Here is a 25,928-nt window from a genome sequence, read left to right as displayed (position 1 = left end):
ATTCATTTAACGGAGCTAACCAACAGTTCAATAGGGAATTATTACTCGAATTACAGCCTCTAATCGATAGACGCACGCAGTTACGGATACTCAAAGGGATCTTGCGTATTCTATTAGGCTGGACATGCAGTTTACTAAATCTATGATTTAAGTAATTGAATATTTGAAACAAAGCTTTTGAAAAAAAAAAACTATGGTTCTAAATTCAAATTTAATTTTGAATCATTTAACCGATGCATCTCATAGTAGCAATATTTTTTTAGAATTTAAACTATTCAGTCTTCCAAATTTGAAAGTATTCTATAAATATCAATATACCAACTTTGTGATATTTTTACATAACTCGATTAGATGTTAAATAAACACATTTATTTCATATGAAACCTTCATGAGGCTCTGTGTCGAGCCTAAAGTTGAGTTAGTCTTATTTACTGGGGTTTCCTTTGCTTTATAAAATAGAACGTAATTAAGCCTTTAAGTCTGCAATACATTGCGTTAACTGACAGCATGTGGATTATAAAGTTTCAATAATTATACTCTGTTTAATTGCTTTAAGGAAATGTTTGAAGACGAACCTTAATGAGGTATTGAACGAATTGGATTAAAGTACTGCTCGCTGTGAGCGATTTACCAATTGTCTACAGACGACTAATGAAAAGGAATAACGAAGCTTGATTTTATCTGTTTCTCAGAAGTTACCTTATATTATTATTTTTATTAATAACTAGCTGACCCGGCAGACTTCGTAGTGCCTCAATCGATAAATAAAAGACCTAAACTTCGTATAAAATAAACTTAAAACAAAAAAAGGAGTCCGTTCGACGGGGGACACATCAAATGAAAAACAAAATTGTTATTCTTATTTGATTCCGAGCAATTTCATATTTATCTACCTTTTAAACCTTCTCTGGACTTCCACAAATAATTCAAGACCAAAATTAGCCAAATCGGTCCAGCCGTTCTCGAGCTTTAGCGAGACTAACGAACAGCAATTCATTTTTATATGTATAGATAGATAGATTCTTTTTTTCAATTTCATTTCAGATCAGAATCAATTCAAATCAGAATGGCCCTAAAAATATATTTAGGGCCATTCTGATTTGAATTTTCATTTGATCTCGATGAAACGAAAAAAACGACACTACGCAGAGACAAACATATTAGTCTATAGAGGTAGAATATTTGTGAAGGTTTCACTCATACTGCGTGTTTTTTTTTAAATTTAAAGACAGAGAATACGAGGTCTCCAATGTCGTAAGTACATACTCTACCATCACTGATTGACGACAGTGATATTAGGGGTACAGCCAAGTCGCTGTCTTTTACGAATTTACTTCCGTACCGCTTATGCTGGTGGTAGGACCTCTTGTGAGTCCACACGGGTAGGTACCACCACCCTACCTATTTCTGCCGTGAAGCAGTAATGCGTTTCCGTTTGAAGGGTAGGGCAGCCGTTGTAACTATACTTGAGACCGTAGAACTTATATCTCAAGGTTGGTGGTGCATTTACGTCGTAGATGTCTATGGGCTCCAGTAACCACTTAACACCAGGTGGACTGTGAGCTCGTCCACCTACCTAAGCCATAAAAAAAAATCTTCATCGATGGTTAAAACCAGGAACATCATATGGACGGTTGCGTATTAAATCTAATAAATCTATGATTAATCCAGTAAATCTTAAAGAGCGAATTTTTTACGAGACTGCTCTAAAAAGTGTAATGATTTCCGAGGGTCCTTGTTACTTCTTTCATTCAACTATAAATCTCAAATGTTATAGCATCCCGAGCAATACTAGCCGTGTACATTTTATTTTCGACATACGCTTGAGATTACACTAATTTTGTTACATACACTAATTCAATTTTGTTTTCATTGCCGGCAAAAATATTGTTCTCTTTTGTGCACAAGTATGACACCCCACCATTCGTATTATATATTTGTATATGATATACCGTTTCTCTTTACAATTTATACAAATATATATGCTAGTTCAATTTCGGACGTTTACATAATAAAATTATTATTACATACCCATTGAATTCACGAAAAAGGAATAGCGAAATCGACATTGAAAAGAAAAAGCCTCGGAATAGTGCTAAACAACTATCTATAAATCACACGGGAGGCTTGGGACGCGAACAACACGTCCTCACAATACACTACATCACAATATTCCCATGCAAATAACGATTTGTACGGACTTAGCGTGCCTGTATCCATTTACCATACTCAGTGTAGCTCTACGGGTACCGAATCGCCCCGAGGACTCGGAGCGGCTCTAGAACATCCAGCACAGCGTATTAATTGCCGACACAAATGAATTTAATGCAAAACATTAGTTAGTTCACTAGATCAAATGAAATTAAAAAGAAATTTATGGCCTGCTTAAGATAAGCTGTAGGTAAATTTCTGAATCGTTTCTGATTTTCTATCGTTATAACTTTTAATTCGATATGACAATAATTTTTTTTAAACTCAGCTCTATAATGTGCTTCTTATCTTCTTCTATTTCTATATCTATTCTACTATATCTCACTACTATTATATCTTCTTACTTACTACTTACTACTATATCTTCTTCTATTTTTACTATTAAATATTTGGAATAGAGAAACTTTTTACTAACATATTTGGACTTCACGGTTCCTACAGTTCGTAAACGCAAAAAAAAGGCCTGAATGACTCGTCCATCTTGAGACATCTTAGTTTATTTTTTAGAGGAAGGATTCCTGGTGACCTGGATTCCTTTCCAATTTATCCAGGATAAGTGAGCGAACTAAGGCTCAGCCAGGACAGGATTAGTCTCAAATACATTAGATAGCGGTCATATCATTTTAGACGTGACTGGTTCGCCGTAAAAATGACAGAAATGTGGTAAACGCCCGTGGAATTAGGGGAAAACTATAAAATAGGGTAGCTAATAGCGAAATGGTATGTAACTGGACAATCCTCTGCTTCTTAGGCCCTCTGGCTTGATCAAATCTCTATATATAAAAATGAATTGCTGTTCGTTAGTCACGCTAAAACTCGAGAACGGCTGGACCGATTTGGCTAATTTTGGTCTTGAATTATTCGTCGAAGTCCAGAGGAGATTTAAAAGGTAGATAGATAAATATGAAAATGCTCGGAATTAAATAAAAATAAAAAATAAATCCTTTTTTTGTTTTAAGTTTATTTTATACAAAAGTTTAGGTCTTTTATGTATCGATTGAGGCACTACGAAGTCTGCTGGGTCAGCTAGTATATTAATAATTATACATAATTAATAATTAATTAACACTCTACACAGAAATCATAAATAACATTCAAACATTAGAGAACCTTAGTCGTAAGTACAAAAAAGATATTAAGAAACACTAAACATTCAAATTAACAGGACTCATACAAATTACGTGATAAAATAATCATGAAACTGAATTTTACGAGAACATACCCGTATTTCAACGTTCCCGCATTGCATGACTATAAAATAAATTCTCTGTTAATATAACCGTGTTTGTAACATAAACAGCTGAATAATAAACAAGAGGCAATCGGTATAAATTACCGTCTATGGACAGTCGCATTTACTCCGACGCTGGTGCATATTGAAACTAAATCATTACAACGTGACCTTTAGGTTCTCGTTACAGACCCAAGCGATCGCTATGATAAGCGACAATGAAACTGAAAAGGTGAACCAAAAATCTTTAGTGATATTTTATATTTTGTAACCAGTCAAATTATTTCTGTAGCATTGCAGTAATGCGTTGCGGTTCGAAGACGCCAAATCAAATTCTTAAAGCAATCGACGATGATCAGACGAATTCGCAACCCCTTTAGTCAGTACTTCTTCTTCTATATCGTGCCCTCATTACTGAGGATCGCAACTACATGTGACGTTCGTCCACTGTGTTCGATCATGGGTGGCATGGACCGCATTGTACAGACTACCACCAAGTGCTTCTCTTACTAGATCTGACATCTTGCTGGTGTTCTGCCCACGGCGCGTTTGCCCTCTATGCGACCCGCAATTATGAGCTTCTCTAATTCATGTCTGGGAGACCACAATGTGTCCGAAGAAGCTCATAACACGTTCCTGGCAGATGAAAGAGCGCCTTTTCCGGATGTTTAGCTGCCTTAGAATTGAGTCGTTAGTTCTCATGGCAGTCCACGGTATTTGTAGCATCCTCCGCTAAACCCACATTTCAAAGGCATCGATCTTTTTGATATCGCGGCTTTTCATGTACTACTAAGGAGTAAACGTACTAATGTTTGTCGTACGAATTGAGTGCGCACTCTGAAACGTTTTTCTCCGCCAAATAGTCTCTGTTCCTGTGATATCACTTCCATTAAGCTTTTTTTGGTTAAGAATCTGGATCTTCTAAAAGAAATCACAGAAATTCTCAATTTGCATCCTAACTTGGTTTAAATCTATAAATCCCTTGCTACCGTTCTCTCTATCAATTGTCATACGTTGTCGTATGGATTTTAAACGTGAGGAATTAATATATGTTACTGACCATTTGATAATTAGAAAGAGCAGTTTAATACAGTGACTACAGAAGTATGGATTATTTTAAAAGTGTAAATATTTTACAAATACATTAATTGACAGGTCTGCTTCAAAACTTAGAGTATCCAGTTCTTTTTTATTGCCCTTGTAGGCAGATGAGCATATGGCCCACTTAATAGTGAGTGGATACCGTCGCCCATGGACTTCCACAATGCCAGGGGCAGAGCCAAACCGCTGCTTGCCATTAAATACTCTTCATAAGCCTCGTTTGAAGAAGGACATGTCATAACGTTCGGGAAACACCGTGGAGGGGAGCTCTTTTTAAAGCCGGATGGTACGTGACATATTCGTCAAATCTATACTTGATTGAGTTTAATTTTGGTGCTCGAACAACGTTTCTGAAAGCCTATTGCACGTATATACAAGTCTAGTATGTCGAAACGTTTATTTTGAATGTATCGCTTTATATCGCATGAGATATTAGTTTGAAGTGTAGCTACACCCTAGCGATTAAGAGTGTACAAATAACTGCACTAATGAACTTTGATTAAAAACTGATTTATTAATTTTAAATCCAGCATCCGGCTGCGCTTGTTTGTTCTGTTGTTCGATAAAATGATTTAAATGTCACGTCATCGTGATTCAATAGCTCAAACCGTTTATATTTTAATTGGTGTTTTATATGTACGTATCAAGTCCTGATTTCAAGAACGGGTCGAGCGTTAATACTGTTAACGAAAGCATTTAAAAAAAAACTACAAAACTTTGTATTGAAAGTTTACTGCTGTGGCCATTGAAAAGGCACAGAATATTGTGTGAAAAGCAAAGTGTAAACATATTGCGCATATCGGCATTCGACATTGCGATTGTGTAGGATAGATAGTGCTAATATGTCCACAATCCGAAAGCCGAGTATGGTCGTTACATGCGGACGCCGTGACAATTTCAATTATTATCTGTCGTTGTCAACAGCGTTACAAGCTTTGTACATTAGATTCGTTCTGAACTAAGATTTGGTCAGTGATTTTCGATGTTTAGTTGATGTGATTTCCAGACTCTTAAATCTGAAAAACGAGGCTTTCGAATAGTGCTCTTGAAACAAAATAGCTGGAATTAACCGTTTTGTGAATGAACGAGGTTGTAATTCAGTATGGCGTCACTACTTTGCCTATTTTTGGGAGAAAATTAACCTAATATACCGTAATGTAGATGGGGCCGTTTTATTGCAATAGAAACACTATCACTGGTCATAGTCATAGTCAATAGGTCATATTATGAGCCAAATGAAAGATAAGAAAAAAATACTAATTACATCCTTCGTTATGTAAAGCTTCATTATATTAGAGTATATTTCTTTGAACACATTACAGTTACACATTAAGCAACAAATATTTGAGCAATTCACCAACGTTGGGCCAATAACTAAATTAAGACCGATAAACACTGCATTTATTAATATTATCCATATAGCATATAGTGTAAAATGAATGCTTAAAATAGACAGACGGTAGTATGACAATATGACGTGTGGGGCACTACGGTATGCCAGTTAGGGCGCGGCGAGTCAAGGTAAGAGGTCAGCGAGAGAAAGGCAGGCTTTACTTCTATGTTAAAACTGTATGACTGATATTAACAACACTACCGGTTTACAGAATAAAACGTTTCCGTTTTATCATAAAAAATAACGTATGATTGTTAATTAGTGGGTGCGTGTGTTGAAATTATGTTACATGTTTTAAGAACAATACAAAATATATTTGTTTAAGAACAAACAAAGAAATGGATAGTCTTATGAGACACACAAAGTTTAGAAAGAAAACCAGTACTTATAATGAGTAAATGTTACAAGAAGCAACAAATTTAAATACCAAATGAAATACTAAATTTATAAAAATTACGATGATAATGAATATAAAAAAAAAATCACTAAATTATCTTGTCATACTTTATTAGAATGCCCGACTCCGATCGTGGGGTATTTTTGTGACAAGCTTTACTTATTTTATATTATTTACTCTTCACCTCCAAAAATTACCCGCATTATTTTTTTATTAGTGTTTGGAGATAGCCTGTAAGCATTTCGACTTGCTTACCCATGCTTGTCCTTGCTAAACCATCACACTAACAGAATATGTGATGCATACTCATGCTTATTCCGATCAGTATCCGCCGAATGGCTACATCAAGAATCAGTTGATTTACTACAAACATAACAAGCACTTAAAGTTATTAAATCGCGCTTACGGATCTCGGTGCAGATATTAATTAATCGATATTCTAAAAAGCCTATAGTTATTCAGGTCAGGTCAATTCTCTATGCGGTTTACATAGCGACTCTCGTAAACTTCGCTGGCTGACATTGTGCTGTGATCCACATTTCAAGACCAGTTTCGGTCAGTTCAAATATGCAAGGCACATTATAAATAGTCATGTTCTATTGCCCTTTGCCCTAGATTTTGGTGATTATTTAAAGTTGTCAGCACTAAATCATAGACTGATTATTAATTAAAGACATCAAATTTGAATCAGTGTTAAAGCCGGTCATAACCACAGACACCTCAAGATTTAGATACATTTTAGGTTTAGTTTAGGTTAGGTTTTAGTACACTTTTTTTTGGTTTATTTATTGACATTTTTTCTTGTATTTGTGGAAAAAATATTGAAATAAGTTGATACCGCTATAGTTTTTCAATAGCAACTTAGGACATTGACCAAAAATCATAACATAATAAAGTAGTAAGATGTGAAGGAATTCGTTAAGTTGATATTTCAAACGTCGGCAAAAACCTTAGTTTTCCCAAGAAAATATTTAAAGCGAGATAAAACCGCAAATGCTTACAGTGATAATGGCTTTAATGATGCTAATCATAAGTTCAATCTTTAATACAATTAAGAATTTTAAATTTCAAAGATTTTCAATTTCTTGGTATCTAATGGGACTAATTAGGATTTTTTTATGTATAGCTATAGTATAATGGTGGATACCTATTGCGAGAGATCAATTATACGACAACTATTGATATAAGTTTCAGCAGTTCTAAATTTAAGAATAATAGGAAACATTCGTTTCAAGATCGTAACGTTTAGCATTACCAACCGCTGAAACCCTTATCTTTTGTTCTTAAGCCTTAAACAAAACCTATAACAATTTAATATTATTTTACCAACCATCTTTCATCTCGCTTGTACATACCGTAAATGTACAAGGTGTGAGTAGGACTAAAGCAAACTCAAAGATCTATTATCTTTGTCGGTTGTGTAGTTAACAAGCCGAATGGGTTGTAAAATTTAACGGCCTGTCATTTTGTGGAATTTGATCCAATCAATCCATTGGATTTAGATGTTAGTTTTAAACTGGAAATTGTTAAACAGTCGTAAATAAATATAAATTCAGTGATTATTTAACTATAAATTGGAGATTCAAATAAATTTATGCTTTTTTTTAGTGAATGATAGAAATGCTTTAGGAATTCTTGCTGTGGACAAAATCTTAGGTAGGCCAGTTGTGGCCGTTACTTTGTTAGTGTTTAGTTTCACCAAAAATTCACTTTCATTGTTATGCATAATATTTGTGTGTACTTCTGGAGTAAGGTAATTGAACGAAATAGGCATCAGTGCTTCGATGAGCTATAATACGTATTAAATAATGAGCTATAATAAATCTAAAACAATTTATCTCAATACCGGCCCATTACCATGATTTTAACTTTTCAAATTAAGCATTTCAAATTGTTCTTGCCAATCATATTATTATATTACAGGTATTTATAAAGTTAGTTTTAGAAACGATTTCTAAAATTATTGGCTTGAAAATAGTCGTCGAGACAAGTTAGTAGATAGCGAGAACCCAAGAAAAAGGTCAAACTAGACAAGAATTCGTATGATAGACAAATTATAATATGTATAAAGCCATTTTGTTTTTGTTTTGTAATATAAAGTATGATGAGTAATATTACTATTACTATAAATTAAAATTTAGTTTGGTAGGCACTTGCTTGGCCCATGTAAATAGTCATCGGTGATCATTCACCATCAGTTCAATTATGCTCCTCTGCTTAAAAAAATATTGTGTCTAGTACATATAAATTATTTAATATCAATAGGAATTCTATTCACCACCGCCAGCCAAGTTGTAATTCAGTTAGTCAAACAAAACGTTGGCTTAGTCATATGGTCCACGCTCCATTGTCCGGAGCTGTCGTTTGAGGCGTTTTATCTTAATTGACTGCAATTTGATTTAGTGGCGCAACTATTTACAAATTTACTTTTACTAACACTGTAAGTGTATCTATAGAGGCAGTAAGAACACAATTTCATACAAACGATTTTTTTGTTAACGGCATTACCAACGTTGCCTTCTTTGAGTTCTGGCAAAGTTAATATTGCCGTTAGACAAATAACGAGAGGCTGGTTTTTTTCTTATGCTCTATTTGAATGAGCTTAAAGTTGGAAGCATTATTAAGTTTGTCGATATAAATCGTACGAGAAACGCCTCAGGCGACAAGTTATGTCACATAGTTATTTCATGTACAATGTGGTAGGTAGGGGAGTAACAAGGATATCAGATCTTTATCAGGGCATATGGAATTTTATTGAAGTTAACCTAATGTCCACAGTTGCATGAAATGCTAGGCTGTTCCTTGATCTTTATCACTGAAGGCTATTTAGCAAACGAAACTTGTCAGCGAATAAATTTATCATTCTGATAACTTAGTAACCCTGCTTCGAATTTACATAGTCGATAGAAGCCAACAGATGTTTCGATGAATCATTAAGCGTTATCGAGTCTGTATGATTGCCGTTTAAAGTGATGCCCGAAATGATCTTCATAAATCAGTTGGTAACGTTATAACGAGATAAAAATGTGTGCCTAGACTGCATTACATATATTGCGTTGTTGAAGATGACTCATCTAATCTAGCTATGTATTAAGGTAAAAATAGAATTACTATGTCGAAAAAATTACGTTTTAGTGTCATTTGTGATGTTACGACGTGGGAACTAATGAGATTGAGATCTATCCGACGAATTATTTGAAGATACGGGTTTTTTTTTGTCAGGAGGAAATCACAGGACTTCCGCCCTCCACTGGGGATGGAGGGCGGGGCATGTCCGAGTTGAACCGACTAAAACCTCCTGTCGCTCAACAACCAGCATCCAAACCTCGCATGAGACAGAACTCATGAAAAGGCAAAGGGGGGAAAGTGAAGCGTTTAGTGCGGAGCACATCTCTCCCATCACCCTCCCCCTCGGGACGCCGGACTGGCGGTCGTCGGTGCCACGAGCACCAGCCCTCTCGGTAAGGTACGGGTAAGTCTGTTGTATCTGTCGCGAATATTAATCGTAGGTGTTTATGATTGTTAGTTGCCCGGACATTTCATTATATTTTTTAGTGACATGGAGATGTTAGTATACAGATAATCCCACGAAAACGGTATCTATGGTGAAGTAAAGCGGATAGTTGACAGCCGATTAACAGGCTAGCTGTCAATAAAATGTGAACACTATAAACGAGCATTCTTTTTAAAAAAATTGGAATTCAAATTCATTATTTTGGTTTAGAATTTTCATTATTTTTGTGTGAAGTGATTCATGATATTGTTATCCATCACAAATTTTCAATACTAACAATCCAGAAATGATAGTGGTAACGACAACACAATCCGGTGAGAACTCAATTCACGTCGCTAATCAGATTGCCGAGTTATGACTTGTTGATTTGAAAATCAGACAGCAAAATACATTTTATTGATAAACGTCTGTAAGCTTATAGCAGAAGCCTTTATGTTTTAAAATAAATAAAACAGTTAGTGACTGAAAAATTTAAAAATATTGACAAAGCTATATAGTCTTTGAATATATCGAATTTGTTTTTCTAAAAAAAGGATAATGTTGACGTAATGTAACACGTAAATAATTAAATAAAAAAAACAATTAGAAAATTATATTTTATTAACGTCAATGTGAACTGTAATGTAATGTAAATAAAAATCATTAGCCAACCGAAAACTACGATTTCGAGGGAACAAGATGTGCGTCTAGCAGCTTACTTCGCATTCCATTGCGGGCTCATGAAATTTTAAGTTGCTAAAATATAAAGTAGATTAACCTATTAATCAGACAATTGTAGATTAATGTAAATTATTTCTATTTACATTTATTAACCCTTTGACTGCCATGTAGGTCACCGGTGCCCTATGCGGCGCACTGAAGTAATTATGTCGATTTGTGTTACTTATGACCTGGATTGCCTACCTTTGCCTTCTTTTGTTTGTTAGTGTATGTTTTAAGTCATTTAGGTCTCTTAGAAACAAATTCATTGTCAGTATCTTTGGATTCGTCTTTCTCAGAGTCTGCTAGATATTTCGGCGCCTTAATAAGAAGAACGAAGAGAGAGATCGACATAGTGACTTCAGTGCGCCGCGTAGGGCACCAGTGACCTACATGGCAGTCGTGATAATAAATTTTTGCCTTTGGATGAATATACGATCCACCTGATAGTCACCATCACTTATGGACGTCAGCAATGCCAGAAGCATAGCCAAGCCGCTGCCTACCCATTTCTTAATATTTAATTAATTGTAAACATTTGTTTTTCGTTATTTTATGCCGGTGGTAGGGTACGATTTCGACTTCGAGAACACTATTTTCACATTCTTTCCCTTTGATGTATGACTTTGTACATTTAAATTATTTCGTGCTAATATGCTGTAGTGTGCTTCTGAATATGACGCCATCTTTATTATTCACGAAACATCAAATAACTCCATCTTTAATACAGATAATGTTCACACCGCAGAAGTCTACTTAAAAGTAACTTTATCGATAATCCTGTAATAAATCCATTATTCGATAAATGCGTTTACGTGAACATTTATTAGCATAGTTAATAACGCTTGCTACATCTTTACTGTTAATGTCAAACGATAATTCAATCCGACTATATAAGGTCACGGGTTAACCTAAACCTTTATCTATTATTAGTAGCTTAATACCGCGACTCTAATCTATCATTTGTTAAATTTGATGTGTAATTAGCACATAGCCAGCTTACTGGTAAATAATTGAAAAATTATAATAATGTGACTACTGTGGTAAATTTCTGAAACCGTTAACCTAACACCAAGTGCTTAACTTTTTAGCTATATAGTCCCTTTACTATTTAGTGAGTATAACACATTTTTTCAATAAAAGATGGCCTATTTCTGCCGTAAAGCAGTAATGCGTTTCGTATTGAAGCGTAGGGAAGCGGTTGTGCTATAAAACTTAGAACTCATGTCTCAAGGTGGCAATATTGACGTTGTTAGTGTCTATGGGCTCCAGTAATCATTTAACAACAGGTGCGCCCAGAGCTTTTAAACTTATTACATTTTTCTCTCAATACGGTGGATTCACCCGCTACGGTGGTTTGTAGCAACATTCGTATATCAAAATGTTTCGATTTCAGAATCGAAACACCACAGATACAATATTGATGTCATGAAAAAGTTTGTTATTCAATTCTTACGACAGATGGATATGCGTTCCAGTTTTAATTTCTTGTTTTGTCTATGGTAAGCAAGCAGAAGAGGTTGCCTACCCGTTACTAAATAAAACTAAGTCATAGGTTTAATAAAGTAGAGATATTAGAGAAAGGCCTCAAGAGTTTTTATTTTATTGTTATTGATTAAAGACATTGCGACCTAAGAGTTTAAGTAAACAGATGGACATAATATGTTGTATGATGTATTAGTAATTCATACATGTTAGCAAGCCATTAATCAAACGATGGACACTGTAAATGTTGGTCAAATTAAATGCTTCGTTAAGATGTTAGATACGAGACGAGGACAGAGTTTGAGTGGCAGGCCATGTGTGTTGTTTACTTTTTAGTATGCGTAATTTATACTTTATTAAAATTAAAAAAGATATATAATAAATCGTCTTAAAGAAATGACGAAATATTATAATTTATTTGAAGGTTTCATTCGCGTACATAATAATCAATGTCACACGTAACAAATTTCTAGAACACAATAAAATGATCGGATGATTTTTGAGAAATATGACTACTAAATTACGGCCCAATTACCTTTGGATTATATTCAGAAATACGTCCGTAATATCTAAAATAACAATTAATAAACAAAAGAAAACTAAAAGTATCGATACTAGTTTTTGATTCTTTTTTTTTTTCAATCTGGCGATTGTCGATGTGGGTATTAGTTGCTAGGTTGACATTTGACATTACGTCGAAAATTGCATAGTCTGATTATGTTGTGCCTTTAACTAATCAGTTGCATAAAACAGTAATGAACTACAAAATACCGTAGGGTATCCTCGTCAACAACAGACAGATCTAAAGATACGATTGCTGATAAAAAAATATCCAACGTATCGTAATTCTTTTTCGAGTTGTATAACATTTAGATGCTGGAGTGACTCAATAGTGTTGCCACTTGTCTAACTATATCCGCATCCAATCAACCTTTTTCGATTGTGATAAAAACATCTTTTTTTTATCTTTTAATTGGCGAACATAGAATCATACAGCCCAATTTAGAACAAGATATCAATAGATATTCTCTTAGTGGTAAACCAAAAGGAAATATTGTGAAAAAATCGATTTGTATGTAATATTATATTTGAATTTAGAGCATTAACATAATATTTAGTAATTTATATCATTATACATACTATATATTTTCATTTCTCAATCAGGACGAGCTCATGGCTCACATGAAGTTAGGTAGTTACGATAGCTGTTGCAAATACCGAGCGCAATGTCACCATTCACCTTGAGACATGAGGTTGAATTCATAATTGTGAGGCTGGCAAGAGGTAAAAGAATATTATTAAAATGGAAACTAATTACTGTAAGATGGTAGGTAAGTGAAGAAATTTATTTTATGATTAGCACGTTTAAAATAGTATATTTACGCATCATTACTTGAGCGATTTCCTGTATATATAATCGTTAATGCATTTATTTAGTGTTTGTTTTAATGAATATAAAATTAATACCAAATAAATTAAACGACCGAAATAGAACTCAATCGCAACCACAAAAGGAACATTTTCATTCATATTGTTTTGTAAATGTCATTGAACGACGCTCAAACGACTATGGTCCGAGTTTATACGGACTTTCACGGGAAATCACAAAGGGCGCTATTTTTCATGCGCAGATAATGTCCTAAGTCAGACAGCCTTGCTAAAGGCCTGTCTTATTAGACTTTCCTTCGTCCAAGACAGACCACCATGGGAGAGCGTTTTGATATGTCATGTTTATTTCTAGTGCATTTGTAACTGTAGTGGAAGAAGAGATTAGTTAGAAACAACATGGGCACTCGGGTCATCCAAATGTGTGTTGCGGTTTTGTCTCACGGTTTTAAGGGTAATGGTATCACAATCAGTACAACTTTTGATACGTTTAAAATTCTCATACATTAATTCGTCTGATTATAGTGTTATTGATTTTTTCGAATGGGACCTAACCTTACACTGCTATGCTTTTGTAGCAATTATTGTTAAGGCTTTAATATAGTTTGCATACCTACTAAGATATTTAAATAAAACACGCCTATAACGTGGATATGCCTACCACAAGATGGATTGCATACTTACTAAGATACTTAAATAACACATGCCTATAACGTGGATAGGCCTCCCACAAGATGGATTGACGACCTATTGATGTTCGCGGGGATCCGTTGGATGCAAGCAGCGCAGGACCGATCCTTGTGGCGAGGCTTGGGAGAGACCTATGTCCAGCAGTGGACATCTGTAGGCTGATAGATTAGAAAAAAAAATACGTGCAAAACTAATTCCATATTAATTGAAGTTCTTAAATTAGGTTTTTCAGATATTCTCAAGCGACTAATGGACTACCCGCATGTAGGGAAAAGTTGTCGTGAAATTTCTAAATACCGATTTCAGAATAGTACAGTTTAAATAATAATAATAGATCAATGGAAAACATTCTGATAATTGTAATCCTGCATTGTTATAAGACCTCTATCACTATAGATGTATTTCTTTAAATGAGCACTAACATTGTCAACGTTAATACGCTCAAACATAGCGGCCCGTTTCTCATACATTTGTCGCATCTATTGTTATTCGTATATTCTATACAAAACGAGGTGACCATTTATTAATGCGACATATTTGGTTATGGTTATTAATATAATGATTTACACGTGGCACTTGTTATAAGAAACGAACGTATATCGTTCTAGGTACATTGTGATTAATATAATTTTAAAAATATTGTGGGAAGAAACTAATTTAGGCAATTAATATATTATTCATTGAAATTTTAACACGCTTCAAAATCAAAATTACTTATATATCTTTTTTTTATGATTGAAAGATTACTGGTGCCCCGGAGGCCTTTCCAGCTTCACCAGGACTTAGATATCATGTAACATACTCGTATCTATTTATTGAATGTCAAAGTAAATCACTTGTATATCATGTAACTTACCTATTTATTAATTGTCAAAATAAACTCAAAAAATGTTTTAATTAAAACTAAATTTACGGGCGGACGACAATGTATTTGAAACATCGGAACTAATATAATGACAATTAATGTATTTATAGGAAATAATGTGTCTTGAAAAAATAATTTTATGTATGTCCTGGACTCGCGGAAACCTAATATCACTCACTACATAGTATAAAACAAAGTCGTTTTCTCTGTCCCTATGTATGCTTAAATCTTTAAAACTACGCAACGGATTTTGATGCGGTTTTTTTTAATAGATAGAGTGATTGAAGAGGAAGGTTTATATGTATAATAACATCCATTAAATAGTAGAGAAATTAATAATAAATTACAGTTTCCGAAGCGAAGCGAGGGCGGGTCGCTAGTACTTTATAAATCAATGATTCTAAGCAGAGCCTCAGTACTGAGAAGCGATACTATGCGGTTTTGTCGCCCAAAACACGTTATTACGGATCCTCCCGATCCATTAACAGTGCTTTTAGGTACCACAAGGACCGGTCACCGTCCTGGTCGAACCCGTCGCTTGCGACGAAGGACTCAACGAGCGAATTAACCCATAGACACAGCCCACTGAGTTTCTCGCCGGATCTTCTCAGTATAAGTCGCGTTTCCGATCCGATGGTAGATTCTGCGAAGCACTGCTCTTGCTAGGGTCAGTGTTAGCATCACTCCGGCTTGAGCCCCGTGAGCTCACCTACTAGCTAAGGTTACGCTGAAATAGCCTCTCAAGGCTATCATCACCTTAGGTAGGAAAAAAAAAGCGTTTTTTTTTAAATGGCCTACAAAATATCATTTTCAAAGATACAAAACTAAAGTAGCATTACAAACCTACAATGACATTCATAGAAATAAAAAGAATAGGTAGGAGGCGATTAGTGGTGGTGCACAAAGCTTTCCATCTTCACGAAGACGCTTGGGCGAGCTTGGGCTCAGCCATGAAGGGTTATCTGTCGACCCGAGGCCTAACAGTTCAAATGCGGCTTTTTTAATGCTTAGATGGTTGGACGAGCTCACAGCCCACCTGGTTTTAGGTGGTTACTGGAGCCCATAGACATCTACAACTTAAATGCGCCACCCACCTTGAGATATAAGTTCTAAGGTCTCAGTACAGTTACAATGGCTGCTCCACCCTTCAAGCCGAAACGCATTACTGCTTTACGGCATAAATAGGCAAGGTGGTGGTACCTACCCGTGCGGACTCAGAAGAGGTCCTACCACCAGTAAAAAAAATCGTGAATGCATGTATCATTAGACTAGAAACACAACTGACTGAGAAAATGCCCTGAGAAACTCAGCGTTGATGTTATGGGTTAAGCGCCACGTTGAAGTTTGACGAGTAGAGCATCCAACAGCACTGAACGGTGGATCCATCAGGTCATGGCTAGAGCGCCGACGGAGGCCGGGTGCTACTTTAAGCGGTTTAGGGGTGTTAGTTATCCCTAGGAAGTCTCGTCTATAAATTTTCATAATATGCTTCTTACAAAAACAACCCTAACTGTTTTCGTAACCCTATCAATTTGAATGAGTACTACAAATTCATACAATCAGTGTTGTTTCGAGTAAAAGTTACATGAATTTCCAAACCTATCAGATAAACGATACGGAAATACACAGAATGAAACAAAATTCCATTAATTTTATATTAAATTTATGGTAAACTGAAGTGAGAAAACTTATTGACTAGAATTAGGATAACATGAACGATTGAGAAACGAGATCTCAATAGTTATGCTCCGAAGTGTTGCTTTTTTAGCTCCCAGTCTGTATCAGAACACAAGATTATCTGTTTAGACAAAAATATATGGGTAGTCTTACTAGTTTCGATACGTTAAATATTTACTAGGGCCTGTCCGTTAATGTTTAAAATAAGCTGTCAGTATAAACATAGCCACGGAATAAGATCCCAAAATTCTTTGCAATTGATAATTTAAATATCAGCACCAGCCCTACAAAACTTACATAACTACGTCTCCATTAACTACATATTAGATTTGTTTGCAATATACGCTACGTAATTACAGCACCATATTGGATATTACATATTATACGATATTACATCGGTAATACGTCCGATTACGAACATTACCCGCTATTGGCAATGTAATGGACGCGGGTCTTTGTATGTGATTAAAGACTTATCTCTGATGAGACTAATCCGGTTTCAAGTTTAAAAAAACCTTCGAACAGAAATTCTGAAGTTGTAATGAGCGATTCATTACTTCGGTATGTTATATTGTGTTATTGTTTTTCAATAATTTTATAATTAAATCTGCATTCAAGATAAGACTTTAATCTTATGAAAATATATCTATGTTCTGTAGATATAATAATATCTTGGTTTTATATTTAGTAAGAGGAAAAAGAATAGTTTCGCTGAATTTGAGTTTAATATGGAATTGGTCAATTAGTTTTATCATTTTAAGTAGGTACGGTACGTTTTCATGGCAGGTGACATGCGACAGACTGAAAACGAAGGCGAAGATATCTAAGTTGTTTTACGGTGAATTTAAATTTATTTAAAAATCGTAAATAAACTCAGTATCTCATCCCGAAAACGTATTTAATTGCGTTCCCACTAATATATAATTTATATTAGCTTATTCAAATATTATTGCTGTTGATGAGCGACCTATCCATTAGACCACATACGTTTAAAATCTGGTAAATATATTTATTTATTATATTACATGTATTTATATACACTGGCGGATTTAATGCCTAACGCATTCTCTACTAGTAAAAGTACTGCAGAGTAAATAATGGTAGGTGCATTGAAACATAATTTTAACAAACAAATGTACACATGTAACAAAAATACCATACATAATTTTAAATATATAGTTTAAATAATATTCGAATATAAGCTCGAATATAAGCTTTAATGTTATAAAATCTTCGAATTGTTAAATATTAATGAAACAATAAATGCTATGTGCGACATTTCTGCACAATGCTCGAGGTCCGACCACTTTCAAATCGTCGTGAACCGATGAATAGATCCCGGATGCTTTATCTTTATCGGCACTGAGTAGATAAATGAATAGTTTCGATTTAAATTAAACAGGGATCTGAATTACCGACACTGTATTCAGATTACGATCAGATTCGTAATCTCAATGCAGGTACCTATATTTATACGAATCATCGGTACTGCTTCTCACTTCAATTCATATTTTTTTATTATTGACTAACTGACCCGACAGACTTCGTAGTGCCTCAATCGATAAATAAAAGACCTAAGCTTTTGTATAAAATAAATTTAAAACAAACAAAAGAAATCCGTCCGACGGAGGACACATCAACAAAAACAAAATCGTAATTTTTTTTTAATTTCAAGCATTTTCATATTTATGTACCTTTTAAACCTTCTCTGGACTTCCACAAATAATTCAAGACCAAAATTAGCCTAATCTGTCCAGCGGTTCTCGAGTTTTAGCGAGACTAACGAACAGCAATTAATTTTTATGTATATAGATTACTAACCCAAGGCTACACTTTTTATTTGTGTATTGGGAGGTGAGTTACCGCTGATCTAATATTAAGTCATCATTAAGACAGTCTTCGAAGCACGTCGACGGAAGGAAACTGGTACACGTGGTTACAATGGGTGGAAATCATAGCATAATAAATTAGTCAATATCTAAACTTCACATCGATCTTATACGAAATACGTACCTATTGTTAGTAATCAATATTACCTACGCAAAGTTTTTGATTCAATATTATCGTTAGAACGCGACAACTAAAGTATAAAAAACAGCTACAAATGTACATGTACCTACACAAAAATAAATTTTAAGTAAACAGATTCTAACTTTTGCTCTGTTTATTTGAAAAGTGAATTTATTTGAAGAGTGGGCTCGGTGGTGTGGATTGGGAGAGGCCTATGTCCAGCAGTGGACGACTGTGGGCTGTTGATGATGATGATGATGATGATGATGATGATATTTGAAAAGTGAACGAAATAATGAAGCTAACTTCTTTTGTCAAAAGTAAGTCACGAGGTAAAAGTTATGTTCATAGTGGAGGATACGTTTTCCGTTTTAGGCTCTATTTTGTGATACATTTTTTGTTTAATATTATGTTAGAAAATTCTCACTGGTGGTAGGACCTCTTGTGTGTCCGCACGGGTAGGTACCACCGCCCTGGCTATTTCTGCCGTGAAGCAGTAATGTGTTTCGGTTTGAAGGGTGGGGTAGCCGTTGTAACTATACTGATACCTTAGAATTTGTATCTCAAGGTGGGTGGCGCATTTACGTTGTAGATGTCTATGGGCTCCAGTAACCACTTAACACCAGGTGGGCTATGAGCTCGTCCACCCATTTAAGCAATAAAAAAAAAGGAATGTTTCCAAGACAAAATGAAAACTTCAAACTTTCTACCGAAATGTTGAAAATACTGACTTACCTTGTTCTTTGATGGCTTTTACAGCATGAGAAATTCCAAGCCAGGGGCTGGGTAAATCCAAAAACACGGCATCCGCTTTTCCATTCAATTCTTCAGAAAAGCCGTCTCGTATGATGTCTCTGTGTTGCGCCTAAAACATTTTTAACTCCCTACAGATTTTTCGACTTTTTTCTCTTCAGTAGCTTGTTATCCATTTGAGTAAAAAATTCAAGGTCCTGGCTTATTATAGAATAAACACATAAACACAAATTACATAGAGAAAGAAAAATAATTAAGATGAAGGAAACTAGATATACATGAGAATAAAATAAATATGACATTGAAATTTACTTCAAAATTTTTGTGATTTTTTTATTGTAAATTGTTGGACTAAGGTTTGACAAAGTCAATACTATCCATAATAATTTAAAAGATATATAGCTTAGATGTATAGAATAGATTTCTAATATTTTAATTAACAATCTCAAAGAGAAATTGAAACAAAAAAGACCTTACAAAAAACTTTGCATTAAGTTTCAGTAGTAATTATTTTGATTCTTAAACAATTATATTTTATATTTGCTTAGCTCAGTTACAGATGTAACTTAAATTTCACTGCATTTTCTTTTTACAGCCTATTTTACTATATACACTAAAAATGTAGGGTACAATAAATCATAAACTCACAGTAACAAAGTCGGCAACATCATGAGCTTCAAACTCTTCTCTAGCAATTTTGGATCTGTGTTCATGAAAATCGAAAGTGTAAACATGTCCATCTGGCCGCACGCGACGTATGAGTGCATGAGTTAAGGAGCCACTACCTGTACCTGATAAAATATGGTAGGCATTAACATAGAGTTATGTACTCTTTAAAATGTGGTTTCTTTGTCATTAACATGTCTACAGACATTATGTTAAGGGGCAGTTATTCTCAAAGTTCATTTAATCAAAATTAAGCCTAAGAATTCTGTCTAGGGTGGAATTCTATATTGCTTTAGGGTTGCGAATATTATAACTATCATATCAGATGACACGTGTTGTTCATGATCTGATATGATAAAAGGGATCACCCTCCAAAAGGCATTGTTTTCAAATGCCAGTTAATCAAAATTACCAAATCTAAACTTTAAGAAAACTACAAGTATACAACTCACCAGCTTCGATGACAACACAGCCAGGAACTAAGTCTAATTGGAACAGGATCATGCTTATGTCAGGCGTGTATATAATTTGAGTGCGGTGAGGCAATGTTAGGGACCACATCTCAGGGGTTGGCTGTAGTATGTGTCCCCAGCCTTTTGATAGTTCTATCTGTTGATATGGTTTAATTATGAGATAATTTGCTTCTATGTGGATATTTGCATTTTCCATGTAATGCACAAAATATATCAATTTAAACCATGTTTGTTTATTGTTTTGACTTAAAATATTTCTTTTGATAATTTCCAAGTAAATTATTTGAAAACAGCAATAAAATATTGCAATTAAAAACAGTTTTGCTATTCCAAAGTCAGTAAATAATTCATTTTCGCATTATTTTTATTATTATCTTTGTAAGCCAACCTAATGGTAATTGGTTATAACCTCTTTGACAACATTTCAGTTAATTATGTATCACAAATATTAAAATTTTTGATATTTCTTTATTTTAGCTTTTTCACAATTGCAACTTATTAAAACTTTTTACTAGTAGTAGGGCATGGAATCGGAGGCATGCACAGGCAGATATCATCTTCCCATCTATCTGACTTCCAGTTTAAAGGTCAGAGTAGCTATTTCATAATACAGTTGAGATTTTGACCAGATACTTTAAATTGCTTGTAGTAATTGATAACTGTGGGTTTCTGTAATAATTAACCTATTTGTTATGTAGTCGGTTAGGTTATGTAGTTATTATCAGAAATATTAAACTATAAATGAAATGTAGCGTTCGGTATTAAAAATAATTCTAATACATACCCGACTTCCATACTGTATACCAATTAAGTTCCTTACTTTTAAAGCACCGAAAGGTGTTTGGAAGACATTCTCAATCGTTTCACCTTTCTTATTTTTAACTTCAGTCTTAACATCTATTGCATATAAATTGTTACTAAGGTATAAGATCACTGTATCTCCTTCATCTACTTTATCCTTATAATTTCTAAAACTCATTTTAAGTCAAATTTTCTTAACTATTTATGAAATTCAAAACTAATAAGTTTGTAAACAAACCACGAGGTCTGTCAAGTGTCATTTAGTTTTGACAATCGACGTTCTGTTTTTCCTATGACAACCAATGTTCCCGAAGAATGATCAACATTTTAATTTCGAGTTCTACGGATTTTTGTTATTAAAGTATTTTAATTTAAATATTTTAATAAAATTTTTAAATTTCGACGAAACACCGATTAAACCAAGAATCAATAAAAATATTAAAATTGCTTTAAATGGAATTAAACGGAATCAGTTCAACATTTCAAAATGTCTATTTTGTGATTGGGCTATTATTATTCAAGTTTGTGATAGGGTGGACTAGCGGCTATAGCAATTAATTAAAACGTAAATTAAATGCTTGAAAACATTGTGTTGACTTGTTTATGAGAAAATATAATTCAGAATGACACCGCACATCAAAAGTAAAAGGAACAAATTCAAATATAGTGCATCATAGACAATTATACGTGGACAGCATCACGACCTACCAACAATTTGATCATATAAAGTAATGTTTATTCTCAAATGCTCGCTAATAAAATATTTTTAAAAATGTGAAAACTTAATGTGCCACACAAATATAACGAATTAATTTCAATATTCAACAGTGAACAAGAAAATGTAATTTGTAACCTCAAAGACTAGTAGTAAAGTGTTGTTTAAACGACTAATAACACGTCAAAAATGTGTGAAATTTAAGAAAGAAACATTATTGTGCTCTAATAAAATACAATAAAAATGGATGCTTCCAAAATAACGAGTAAAACTAGTTCACTAAAAGCTTTAATTTTAAAAGCTTGGAAAGAACGATGGACTGATATTCAATGGGGCATCAACATCAAAACTATACTGCCGAGGGGCGTCAGTGGTGACCTATATAATCTGGCTGATTGTATTCTTCAGCAAGCCATGGTAGGCTGTGGGGCCAATCAGTTAGTGATATCGTATTTGAAACATTCACTTGCGTGTCATTTGGTCTCTTTCGCGGCTGTGTTACAACGAATCGCAAAATTTGATGCTTTTCACAAACCTCATTGTATAATAAGCTTGTTGGAGTTCCTTGAAACCTTTTTGGAGAGTATTACATGCAGAGGCAAGTTAGAAGAAGAAGTTTTAGCTTATGCTGTATCATCTATAATATTGTGGCTGTTACAAGTATTTCACTATTCATTAACCAAGTATCCAGCTTCAAGTTCTGTTCAAAGTCAGGAATTATTGGAGAAATCATCAGTTTTACTGAACTCTATTGTTAATACAGATTTTCTGATTGCAATGTTCTATTTGGCCAAGCAGAATGATCCTGATGAGTATAACGAAGTGACAAAGAAATGTCAAGAGATAACAGCATTTATGATGATGAACACTCAATTCAAACCTCCGATGACCATACATGTCACTTTACAAATAATCTGCAATATGGAATTGGATAAAATAGCACCCTTAAACAATAAACCAGAAGCTGTAACCTATTGTCTGCAGGCTTTAATAGCTATAAATGTGTTCTCAAACCCTAGTGCAGGCATGCAACAGATCTCCAGCCAACTACTAATGGTTCAGAAAATAAAAGGCTATTCATTGTCACGTCTCTACTGTGAACTTATTAGAGCTTGTTTCATTTCACTAAATGATTCTAGTAATGATGCATCGAAGCAATCATTGTGGGCTGCATTCACTTTTCTAAAAGTTCCACAAGTGATAAATCACCTCCATAATATGTGTGGGACAACAAATAAGGAAAGTGAATATTCTACTGAGGTTGTGGAAGCTTTTGAAATGTTATTACAATCAGCTCCACTCCTGGATATTGTTGATACCAAGAATTCTTGTAATAGTGTTATTTCACTTATAGAGCCATTAGTTAAACTTAATGTTCTGTCAGATAATACTTTGACATATTTTAAACAAAAACGTGAGACTATTGATCATCCTTTACAAAAATTTGAGCCAATAGGATTACAAGGCTCAGTCCCATTATTTATAACTCGTGTTGAACCTACATTGGCAGAGATTTTAAAAGCATTGAGTGGTGAATTTCACAAAACTCAAGAGTCGCTCTATATCATGCTATGCCAAATAGTTGGTCGAACTACATTGGATACCATCCTGGCCGTTGCAACTGTGGAAGGAAAACTAAAAATCTTTGTGTCAAGACTCATTAAGTTTAATGAATTTGCATTGTTTGCTGCAAGTGAAAAAGGTGCACCACAATCAAAAGTATATATATTTGACATTTCATTTTTGCTTTTATGTTGGATAGTCCAAGATTATGGAGCTGATGTTGTTCTAGAAGAAAATGGTGACTCATTTTTTGAGAAATGGGTAAGGGATTGTATGGTACATAAAGGAAATTATAAATCTTCAGATCAGATACTTCAGAAATGTGATCATGTTCTTGATGTTATCATTCACCATTTGAGTGCTCCTGACTTTGATTTCAAAAATACTAATGTCAAACCTCATGATCTTTGTATGAACATCACTGGTGCAGTTAAAGAGGTTCTTTTTGCTTGGGAACAAGGTCTACTTTCGGCAACAGATGTTAAAAGAATGTTGGATTCTATAAGACAAAAAATGGCTTCCTTGGCAGTGTGTGCATCAGTATGGCTTTGTTCATACATCAATGTTGTCCATCAAGATGCATCAGTAAAACCCATGAATATGGTTCAGCAATTTTTAACATCACCTACTGAATTAGAATTAACTCAAATAGACAATTTTCAAGAAAGAGCAATTTTGATGTGTCAGATAATAAGAAAATTACTGTTTAAAATTCATCCTACCTCAATGCCAAAATCAAAAGGGCAGCAGTTGCCATACAGTATCACCTCTCGCAAGCCAATATTAGAGCAACTACAAAGCATTTGGGAAAATATAAAGTCCAGAGGATACCTTCATATTGATGCTACCCATCTCGTTGAGAATCTTTTGAACACAACTGGCCCAATATGGTTTGTGACGAACTTAGTGAAAGAGACATTAAAATTTCGGTACCAAGTAGATCTCGATAGATCTGTTGATATTGTGTTGGCGATGTTCCATTTGGACATAGAAAAGTGCACAGGAGCACTTTTATTACATGTTCTACCACAATACCTGTATAATTCTAAGTTGTCTGAAGAGCTAGTTGAACCCCAGTCTTCTGTATTAGCCAAGCTAGCAGTGTATTGCATATATGCTGCCTTAGATTACAGCAACACTAAAAAGTCGCATTTTTCGAGGAAGCGTCGTCATGACGAAGTTGAGGATTTGGATGCGATGTCGTCTAGTAAAATGCGGAAACTCAACGACAATACATCCGATGGAAGTGGTGTTTATTATTGTAAGGGACAAGGATATGAAATATCATTAAAAGAACCATTGTTGTCAGCTTTAGAAACGCTGTATGCGTCCTTTTCGCAACTAGCTGGCAAGGACGGAAATATCACACCCCAAACACATTTTATACTTCAGTTCTTGATTTATGTGGTTCAATGTGGCCAAGATAGGGCCCAGTTAGTATTACAGAAAATGCCTAGTGAACTCGTACCAACTTTAATTAAAGCTCTACCTGACAATTTTAACATTGGTCTGATTTTACGCTTATATAATTTGAATACTGCTTACGGAAGAAAAGACACCGCGAGAGATCTATGCCTTTTACGAAATATGAGGTTAAGGCCAGAATAATAAATAAAAAATCATAGTAATAAATTAATAAGATAATTTATTTTAAGATATATATAATGAAATACATTAATTATTTTGATTTATTAAAAAAATATGTTTTATTTTAGTTTTAAATATAGTCAGTATCAATTTTTACAGTTTTATTATGGGAACACTCATAATAAATAGTTCTTCCACCCGTATTATCCTACTTCTATCGTTTTTCCAAATAATTTATTAAATAATATTTAATAACATTTTAATATAATATACTATAATGTAGGATGCGTTTTAAGTTATACTAGGCACTGATAACTTGTGTATTCAGCTTTTTTAATGTACAGTGTATACTGCAAAGAGTATATCAAGCCGAAAATTGTAAATGCTCTTCTATTAGAATAATCGATACGACGAAGAAATAAGATTCCCAATAGTTTCGGAATAAAGAGTATCTGATCATAAGGAACAAGCTATTATTTTGCCAACCCATGAATTACGTAAATTACGTAATAATAATAAGAACACTTTATTTAACATAATATGTACAGAGTGAGCAAATAAAACAAATAATAGTTGGTGACATAAATTGGCGGCCTTATCGCTGAAAGCGATCTCTTCCAGGCAACCTTGCAGGGAGAGGAATAAGCGAACTGGACGGTGCTATATCATAATAAACTTACACAAAAATATATACTTATATACACATGTGAA

At 34.3% G+C, this 25,928-nt stretch overlaps 2 protein-coding genes across 2 annotated transcripts in view; one reads left to right on the top strand and one right to left on the bottom strand.

Moving 5' to 3' along the window:
* Positions 1-21,604, bottom strand: part of Trmt61 (tRNA methyltransferase 61) — a 78,742-nt gene extending 57,138 nt beyond the window's left edge. Inside the window, exons 1-4 of the mRNA XM_089728635.1 lie at positions 21,336-21,604; positions 20,531-20,687; positions 20,061-20,203; positions 19,395-19,524 (exon numbers count right to left, since the gene is read on the bottom strand). Coding sequence (XP_089584761.1) covers positions 19,395-19,524; positions 20,061-20,203; positions 20,531-20,687; positions 21,336-21,530 — 625 coding nt within the window. The 5' untranslated portion in view covers positions 21,531-21,604. The remainder of the gene's footprint in view (positions 1-19,394; positions 19,525-20,060; positions 20,204-20,530; positions 20,688-21,335) is intronic.
* A 251-nt stretch (positions 21,605-21,855) lies between these two features.
* MED24 (mediator complex subunit 24) lies at positions 21,856-25,676 on the top strand. The gene has a single exon (XM_089728527.1). The coding sequence runs from the start codon at positions 22,311-22,313 to the stop codon at positions 25,236-25,238; it is 2,928 nt and encodes a 975-aa protein (XP_089584653.1). The 5' UTR covers positions 21,856-22,310; the 3' UTR covers positions 25,239-25,676.
* Positions 25,677-25,928: the final 252 nt, after the last annotated feature.

The sequence above is a fragment of the Bombyx mandarina genome, chromosome 07 (genome assembly GCF_030267445.1).
Source record: "Bombyx mandarina strain Sakado chromosome 07, ASM3026744v2".
Lineage (NCBI taxonomy): Eukaryota > Metazoa > Arthropoda > Insecta > Lepidoptera > Bombycidae > Bombyx > Bombyx mandarina.
The sequence above is the reverse complement of the archived record's forward strand: the minus strand, read 5'-3'. Positions and strand labels throughout refer to the sequence as shown.

Bases quoted from the DNA above. Each gene is read 5' to 3' on its own strand.
- MED24 (XM_089728527.1), top strand. From the start codon at position 22,311: ATGGATGCTTCCAAAATAACGAGTAAAACTAGTTCACTAAAAGCTTTA.